Raw genomic sequence first — 10,096 nt, forward strand, 5'->3', positions numbered from 1 at the left:
ATCTTGACATTTTTATTGTTTTATAGTAATTATTAATTAGTATTTACTATTTAGTATTATATATTTTATACAATTTTGGGTGTGTGATATTTGATGGATCCCCCCCACCATTACCTTTTTTTAGACTTTGAGCGGAACAATAGTTGCATTGATATTATAATGAAATCTGTTCTTTTTGTCCGTCATATTTTTTAGTTTTTGAGGCAGTAAAAATGCTTCGATTTTCAACTTCAGCATATTTTCTTGTAGAAAAGTGAATCAAGTTGGTATTTTGGGATCAAAAGTGAACCAAATTTCTCAGTAGTTTTAAAAATTTAGGAAAAACAAAAAAAAAAATATGGAAAAACGGAGATTTTTACGCAAAACGAGTTTTCTAAAAATCATTTTGTTATTTGGTGTGTGTATTGTATAACTTTAAAAAAACCGTAAGTATCGTAGATAAATTAAATTTTCATCGAATGTCTCTATACTACCATTTTCTATGCACAGTAAAATTTCCATATTATTTTGACTCTTTTTATAAGCTACTTATAGGCAGAAAATATTTCTATTTCTATTAGTTTTTTTAAAATTATTGTCCATAAACATGTTTTTGTTTTGCTTAAAAATCTGGTACAAGGTTTCTTAAGTTGTTACTTGTTATTGAAAATTAAAAAAATAATTAAGCATAAAATCACAATATTTTTTATGAGCGTCTGAAATTGATTATAGACATTGGATATTCACACACAGGGAAGTTGACAAACATACTAACTGAATGTTTTAAGTACTAAAGTACGTAGACTCAAGAATCAAACACCACATACAATATAAATTAAGTGAAGCCTTATAACCAGTAAAAGGAAATCAAATTATAAAACCTAATTTAAGCTTAAACTAAAATGCAAGCCATGTATAAAACAAATGTATATTAATAACTAGTGGCCTAGTATAGCTAATATTCAAAAAAAATTTTTTTAAATATCGTTGGAATTTTCTAATTTTTCTGTAATTCAAAAACAGGCAGTGCCTATTTTTGTGTGCATTACGACATATTTTGTGCACTACGAAAAAAATTAATTTAATTATTATACATTGTCTTGCAACAACTGTATATCTAAATATCTTCAATATTTATAATTTATATTATGAAACACTAAACAGAATAATAAGGTACCCAGTACAGTAGTACGTACCTAACGAGGAAAATATTATGATTTTTTAGTTGTGGGCATAGTGATAGTGTAGTTAAATAATAGTGTTTATGAGTGCTGAATTGATTTTGATTAGTTAATTTCTTATTTTTATAATTATAGTTATTTACTCAACGATTTTGCGTAAAAATTCCCGTTTATTAAATTTTTTTTTTAACTACTTTTTTTGAATTTTTACCTCCCCAATACACCAACTAGTATTGATTTCCCATCGGAAAAAATACTGAAGTTGAAAATCGAAGCATTTTTTTGACTACTTATCATGTACACAGATTTAAGAAAAGAATCACACATTGTAAAACCATTACATTCATATGTGAAAATTTAGAATTTCCGTAAACACTTCAAAATGAGTCAAAATATTTTAAAATTGTCATTAAGTATCAAACTTATTTTTGGTTATTAGTTAGCAAACTTACGAGGAATCTTGTGTTAAATTTACAAATCTCAGATACAAAATAAAACGTTTTTAAGAATTTCTAACTTAAATTAGCTTGCACATTTTTATGATTTTATACTAATACTTAAAACACTTATAAAAAAATATTGTAAAATCACACTCACCTTTTTTTGAATTTTCATTAGAAATAACCATTAGAAATGAAGAACTTAGTATTAAATGTTCGAATATTTTTACCAAGCAAAAAATTGTTAAGTATAAATGAGTGAAAAAAAATAAACTAAAAAATTCCAAAACTATAAATATCTCAAAAGAATCAATTTTATTGAAAAATTTGACTTAAGACTCCTCGTTTTCATAAAAAATTGTATTTTCCTCAACGCTTTTGAAAACTTCTGTACTTACACATTAAAATTTAATCTAAAGTTTTGTACTACCTAAATTCACTTTCCCACCAGAAAAAATACTGAAATTGAATATCAATACATTGTTTTTACTCGAAAAAATGTATAGGTACAGACAAAAAAACACACACACATTATTGTAAAATCAATACATTCATTGCTCCCCTTAGAATCTAAAATTACAATCTTAAAACCGTTTAATGTAATAAGAATAATGTAACTTGTAAGAATGTATACGATATTGTATACAATTTGGTATTTGTATTCTCCCCATACAATTATTAGAAAACAAATTCAAATACAAGTGTGCACTACGGAAAATCGGAAAAAATAACCTCAGACCGGAGGTACTCGAAATATTCACCAAGTTTTATTTTATTATTTTATATACATACAAATTGATAATTTTCAAAATATTTTAATTCATATTGAGCTATTAATAGAAATTGTAATTTGTTATTAGTTTTTTTCTTCAAATGTCAATACATTTCTAAATAATAAATATACATATCTAGAATTTTGACACCTACTGTACAGCAGATTAGAACCCACTTACCCATTTTTTTATATATAATATTAGTGCGTGGGTGACTACCCTATGATTTATCATAAAAATTATGAATATATATCCCCCTCAATGAAAGTTCCTGTCCACTCCACTAAACATAGCAAATTATAGTTCAGTATAGATACGGTTTGTGTTGTCAGGTCTATTATTAAAGTAAATTGACCTATTATCAATTTTAAAGATATACTATAAGGACTCTATAAGTTATAAGGTTCTTATAAGAACATCATCTGCTATGTCTCGGAAATTTTTACGATATTTTAATATTTTGTAAGCGAGTTATCAACATTTTTATATTTCAGTATTTTACATATTCATCACTAGCTTGAAAATTTAAATATCGTAAAAAAACTAACAAGAGATAACAGATAGTTTTCTTACCTTTAAGTTTTATAATATGTCAATCCACTCTAATATTAAAGCCATAGGCGCAAATAGCGTTTGAGATTTGGGGGGGCTAAACCCTTACTTTGGTAGTTTGGTAATATTGAATAAGCTTAAAACAAAATGTAGGAAATGTTTGGGAGGGCTATGGACATTTTGGGGGGGCTTAGCCCCTAAAGCTCCTCCCCCCCCCCCTATCTGCGCCTATGATTAAAGCTAACATCACAAAATCGGTTTTATTGAACGCAAATTTGCTATGTAGCGTCCTCTTAATGAATATTCATTGACCACATTAATTCTATTTTAACAAATATAATGAATACTATATTTTTTTAAATAATAATTCAACAACATTTTAATTACATTTTTTATTTAAATTAATATTAATGTTTGTCCACTAGATTTTGAATTGGCGTATTATTATCAATGTAAACCATAAGATTTTCTTTTGTTCAATCCCAGATTAAAGGGGTATTAGAGTGACATGATTTCTGGAGCCAGGGACCATAGATTTAAGTTACTCATCCCTATCCACAATATTTTTTTAATGCACAAATTTAAAAGAAATTTTAGAATATAAAATAAAAATGTCACCCCTATCAAATGTAATACAATAAAGTTGTAAATTAGTGAAAACTAAAAAGTTGTGAACACGTAATTACATACTTTTTTTGCTAGTATAATTAATTATTTTATTTTTATTTTTAAGTGTTGTAAAACTATATATAGGTATTACCGTAATCAAAGTAACAAACGATTTTTTTTTTAGAAGTGAGGGCAAGGTTTAAGTCTGAAAGTTAAGAGCACCCCACTATAAGATAGTCTTGAATTTCGGGGCCCGATGGATCTTTAATCCTGAGGTTCTTTTGTTTCAAATATTTAAATATATAAAATTATCATGTTAGTGTTTAGATATTTTTCAAACTATATTCTTGTGTGATAATAATATAACTAAATAGTATTTTAAAATACTATTTTGTATCGAAAGACAATCTTGATTATTGAACATCGCAGTTTGGCATAATAACAATAATATAAGTAATAACTAATTCAATTTTTTAAATTTTAGATTCTATAATAGATTTTTTATATTATACCTTATTTATTTTAACATAATACTACGAATACAAGTATACAACTATATTAAGTACTTTGATACTAAATTTTCAATAATAACTTATAGGTAGATTATAGTTGACCGTAAATATTGCGTACCTACGTACGGTGAATTCTCAAATCTTCAATATTTTTCTTTATACCTACATTATGGCTTTAATATTTTTTACTGGGAATCTCATAACGAGAAGAAGCTTTTTGAACACCCTCCTCTCACAAAGCCAGCCCACCCGTTTACCGACTAATTGCTGACAATCCTAACTTGTTTAATATATAACACTTAAATCTCCGTTTTCCCTCCTGAAACAGCCAGGATGAAGGGTTCCAGTATGGCTACCACCAAGCCAATGCGAAAAGGCTGGCGCCGATCAATGCAGCCAATGGGAGGCGTCGTAGGGACGGTCTATAGGGGGTGACTAAGTAACACATAATGCCTGCGCGTTTACGGGTTTTGGTGTAGTAAATCGCGAACAATTTGCCCGTCAAGCTTCTAGGAAACGCGACGTCATTTATTATATAGTTTAAATAATCAAGCCAAATAAAATGCCAGAAAATCATAGAAAATCGTCTCCCGGGCACTCCACATCATTTTTAATTGAGGACATATTATTCAGATCAAAGAACAACAGACCAAATTCAGAGGTAATTTATTATCATTAACATATCTATCAACAAATGTAAATTGTACATCATATAGTTATCTATTGACTATTATATAAGTTAATATAAAATTCATAATGTTTTCCATCTTACCTACACAATTAACCAACAATATAATAAATTGTAAAATTAATTTATATGAATATGCAAATATATTATGCAAAATAAACATTTTTAATTTTTACATTCTGATGTTTCAAACTCTGTAAAATGCTATGCATAAAAATATAAATGAAAAAAATGCGTTTCCTTCATACTCGACCCCTTACTTAAGTACCTATACGCAAACATAACAAATATAACCTATATAGATACATGTAGGTATCATCAAATTTTAAGTTGAATTTCATAAAATACTAGTAACTAGTGAATGTATACCGATTACAAAAACAATTATTTGTTTTATACTAAAATTAATAATTTATTTTTACCATGGTCCATTATAATAGGTATAAGTATACCTACTTAATTAAAATAAATATTAATTCTTATAATTTATTATATAATAGGTACTTACATCACAGTTTTATAGGTTTTATACCTACTAGAAAATTAGTATAATATATATATATTTTATATTTTATAAGATGATTACTACTCTATTTTTGATGTGTAAAAATGTTAAATTATCAAAGGTAATTTTGGACGATTTGGTGCACTGGTACCCGGATGTGTAAGTGGTGAAATCATCGATGGGTTATAAGTTATATTCACAGTTCACACTACATCCCTGATAACGAGCGCATAACATAATATATTTTATAAATTTATTATAAGACGTATTAATAATAATGAATATATTATATATCTAGGTACTATAAAATAATTGTTTTTGATTGATATTAAAATAACCAATAAATCTTGGATTAAGACAAGCATAATAATTATGATGAGTAATTTAATAGTATTATATTTAATATCAGGTATATGTATTCAATTTTATAATTGTATAATGATATAATTATTATTATATGAGTATTTTTCTCTTTTATTACAAAATGTTAAAACAAATTCTTTAAGATTATTATTTTTGATTCTTAGTAGTCAATAAAAAATAATTAGGTTAACTAGTTTTATAAATTTAACTACAATTCCTCACCTAAATGTATTGCGCAAAAAATCTATGATTCACATATGATTTAAGTTTATAAAGATTGTATCTATAGTTAAATAGGTACTTAAATTATCACGTACCTATTCACGTTTCACTAAAAACATATTCACTGTATTTATCATTTTATTTACAAGTGTAAACATAAAATAATAATAATTTAATTAATATTAACTAAATATATTTTATAACTAATAAAAATATAACTAAACAAAATTAATTACGGATGACGATTGCATTTTTAATTCAAATAAAAAATACACGTTTTAAATAATACCTACATACATTTATTTTAAGTTTTTAACTTATGAACATTGATCCTATAAATTAAAATTATTACAAATTTGAATATTAACATATTTGACATAATTCTATAGTTAAGGGGATACACGTGCACCATTTATTTTTTCCCTCCAACCTAAATACAACATAGATACAAAACGCATTCACGCAAACTCGTTTATTATTATTTTTGATTATCAAATGTTGGAGGATTATTATGCGATTTATTATTAAACGATTACAAAGAATAATATTTTTGAGAGTTTGACATATCAGTTTTGTATTTTATTTATTATTAGACTTATTATTCTACTGTATAAATAAAAAATAATTGGAAATTTAAATGGAAATTAAATTTTCTTGCGACAATATTTTGACAAATGATGCGTCAAACCATCAAAAATATTAATCTCTATAATTTTTGTAATATATGATACTACTTAAAAATCACTTAAGAACCATAAAAACTGATTTTGCGTGAATACATTTTGTGAACGTTGGTAGTGGGCTATAAAGACAATACTATGTAGTGCACTGACATCATTTTAAGCACACTATTGAAAATTTAAATTCCCTTTTTTTCTGTATCAACGTGTTTTTAGTTCTTTGAAGTGATATCTTTTTCACTTACGTCTCGCACGGCGTAAACGATTACAAAATAATATTATACAGGTTTCCTTTACATTTGCTTGTCTTAAATGCGTAGACCGTTGTCTTAAAATAAACATTTTTAAAAAAGTTCCAGGTTACCAGTCACGAAAGAAGTCGAAATCATCAATTGCCACAAAGTCAAGAATGTTTTCCAATGTTGCCATCAACGGTGGCTTCCGCATATTTATCATATCCAGCACACTACATGCATAAAAATTCTATTACAGAACCATTTTTCATTTCACCCCAAGGTAATTATTGGTGGAAATTAAATATAAATGCTAAAATATATTTGGGTAAATAGGTTATATTCAAATACAAATATTATATGGCCCGATATGGGTATTATCGACATCTGGATTTGACAATATCTATATAGTATATTATAGTACATCCTGCGGCAGGCTGCAATATGTATTCAATATTTCTAATTTCTACCCGTTGCGGGTGTCAAATTTCGAACTTTAAATGCTTATAAAAAAATTGTGATAACCTATAGATTTTAAATATTTTTCAAATATCTTTGTAACAACATATTAAGAACCTTTAATCAAACTATCAAGCTTTTTTACCCAACAAATACAATTTTATTGAAATTCAAATAAAAAAAAACTAAAAAAATTTTAAATTGATAATGTCCGTAAACAACTCAAAACAACAAAATATTTTGAATATTTTATGGCGTATAACAAATGCTAATATAAATGTTCAGTGAAAATTGCATGTACGGTCATCTACGGTCATTTGTTTTAGAGTTACGCCAAAAACTAAAATCGATTTTGTCAAAAACCGATTTTGCGTTATATTCCCGTTTTTTTTCTTGATTTGTATGTTGTTTTTCCCGGCAATTTTGAAAACCAATTGGAAATTTTAAATTCTTAAACATTTTAATTTTGACCTCCCGACTGCACCAACTAGATTTACTTTCCCATCGAACAAGATACTGTTGAAGAAAATCGAAGCAGTTTTACTGCCACAAACCGTGATGACAGACACAGAAAAAAAAACACATATCATTGCGTAAAATCAATACATTCATCGCTCCACTCAGAATCTAAAGTTAAATATTTACTGCATTTATAGCTTCAAAATAATCTAAATATTTACGTGATTTAACGAATTTAGTGAAGATTTGAACATCCACTCTCCAAAAAATCACTCTCCACGTTGAACATTGAAGTTGTTTTACTATTTCAAAAGGTGATGACAAACATAAAAAATCATATAGGTATAAGTTTCCAAAAGATTTTATACACTTATATGACAATAATAGAATACGGTAAGGGGATTCGATACCGTGATTTTCTGTTTTTGTCTAACACACACGCGACATAGTACCTAATTCAGACGTGTTTTTGCCAAACATTTCAATTGATCTATTGCAGCGATAAGAAGTCTGAAGACAGATTTTAATTTATCGTAAAGTCTACTCAAAATCGACTTTCCCACATGTTTGATATTATCCCCCAAATTTCTAAAAATGTCATATTAAAAAAGAGTGTTTAAAAATTGTCATATTTTCATTTTTGGAGTAGTTAAAATCAAAAAATCAAAAATGTGGGAAAGTCGATTTCAAGTATACTTGACGACAAATTCAAATCCGTTTTTAGAATTCTTATCACTTCATTAGATCAATTGGTATGTATGGCAAAGAACCAGTCTAAAATCCTATGTCGCGTGTGTATTAGACAAAAGAAGCGAATCCCCTTAACGTATTTTATTATTGTCATATAGGTATATAAAATATCACGGAAACTTGCAATAGGTAGGTCGTAACTCGTAGCCCGTAGGTATAAGGTATAAGGTATATAATTATTTTTCACTTGTCAAGTTTTTTTTCTACATTGGTATAACTTATACCGTATAAGTAGGTACTAATGAATAATGATATATATATGATTATGATTTTAACATTCCATTGTTTGTCTGGCTCAATGACACGATTATAAATAATTTTGTGTGTTGGTAGTTGGTACACATTGTATTTAGAAATAGTATTAATGCAACGTGAATGTTGATATGATTATTTTAGGGGTACCTTTTGGAAGTATTTGGGGTGCCCGATCAGATTACGGTCACGGGCAACTAAGTTCTAGGCTATGTCGCAGACGAAAAGCTCGAACTGTATTTTCCGATCAACAACTCACGGGGCTAGAAAAAAGATTTGAAGTACAGCGATATTTAAGCACGCCAGAGAGGGTTGAACTAGCTACCGAACTGAGATTGTCTGAAACACAAGTGAGTAATAATTCATAATTGACTTACATATAATTATAATTAGTAGATATGTTGTGTTTATACTCGATAGTATTAAATCATTAATCTTCAGGTCAAAACATGGTTTCAAAATCGAAGGATGAAACATAAAAAACAATTGAGAAAAGTGAATGACGATACAGCGGTTGTTGGATCAGAGAAACCTGCAGACAACACTACGAACAAATCGCTAACCTCAGGTAAGTCACAAATTACAATTATATAGGTACAATACAAATAAGAGTACCTACTGAAGTAGGTACCTATTTATAACCTGAGCTATGAGTTGAATACACTAACAAAATCGTATACTTCAGATTATCCTGTGGACTTTTCATCTAAAGGATCAGTTTGTGGTGGATTAGATACAGGCACCCAGGAATCCAAAGATCTAGCTAGACAAAGCAGGTCGCTTAACAATGACGATGAGAGGAGTCAACGATACGACCTAAGTGAAGTCTCTGAAGTGGACGACGATGATGACGTCGATGGTGCCGATGATGAGATTATAGATATTGTCGGTGACCACACGCATATGTTAAATAGCGTACAGCGAAATTACGAACAACAAAGATTTTTCTAATTAAAAACTAAAAACCTTTTTACTATCTATTATTATTATTATTATTATTATTATTATTATTAAACTGTGCACATGTGCACAAAACAGTTAGAAACCAATCGTATCTATACTTCTTATAATATTTCAAATTTTTAAACATATACCTAATTATTAATAATTAATTATTAATTATTAATTAGATAGGTACATAGATTAATTAATTTAGACATACATAGTTTTATATTATAATATATTAAACCTTTGTAATGTAAAAAAAAAGTTGTCTGACAAATAAGAAAACGAATATTATGTTATCTTTGGCGTTATACACTTCCAATAAAATTGTTTGTCTTCCAATTTTTTATGTGTCGCTATATTGTAAGTAAACTAACATTATATTTGAATAGCTCAAATGTATAATAAATACATATATTAGGGATTAATTATTATACCTAAGGATAAATATAATTTTTAACGATATAGGTAATGTACCTATGTTTTGAATTTCT

The 10,096-nt window shown here is 27.5% G+C and overlaps 1 protein-coding gene across 1 annotated transcript; it reads left to right on the forward strand.

Annotated features, from left to right (window-relative positions):
- Positions 1-4,510: 4,510 nt before the first annotated feature.
- Positions 4,511-9,768, forward strand: LOC100159499 (brain-specific homeobox protein homolog). Its single transcript, XM_001943302.5, has 5 exons — positions 4,511-4,707; positions 6,858-7,020; positions 8,802-9,007; positions 9,099-9,225; positions 9,343-9,768. Exons 1-5 carry the CDS (start codon positions 4,609-4,611, stop codon positions 9,606-9,608), a joined length of 861 nt encoding a protein of 286 aa, XP_001943337.1. The 5' UTR covers positions 4,511-4,608; the 3' UTR covers positions 9,609-9,768.
- Positions 9,769-10,096: the final 328 nt, after the last annotated feature.

This window comes from Acyrthosiphon pisum, chromosome A2 (genome assembly GCF_005508785.2).
Source record: "Acyrthosiphon pisum isolate AL4f chromosome A2, pea_aphid_22Mar2018_4r6ur, whole genome shotgun sequence".
Classification (NCBI taxonomy): Eukaryota; Metazoa; Arthropoda; class Insecta; order Hemiptera; family Aphididae; genus Acyrthosiphon; species Acyrthosiphon pisum.

Excerpts from the sequence above, each read along its gene's own strand:
- LOC100159499 (XM_001943302.5), top strand. The coding sequence starts at position 4,609 with ATGCCAGAAAATCATAGAAAATCGTCTCCCGGGCACTCCACATCATTT. Across the intron at positions 7,021-8,801 it reads ATTTTTCATTTCACCCCAAG|GGGTACCTTTTGGAAGTATT; the intron begins GTAATTATTGGT and ends TGATTATTTTAG. Across the intron at positions 9,008-9,098 it reads TGAGATTGTCTGAAACACAA|GTCAAAACATGGTTTCAAAA; the intron begins GTGAGTAATAAT and ends ATTAATCTTCAG.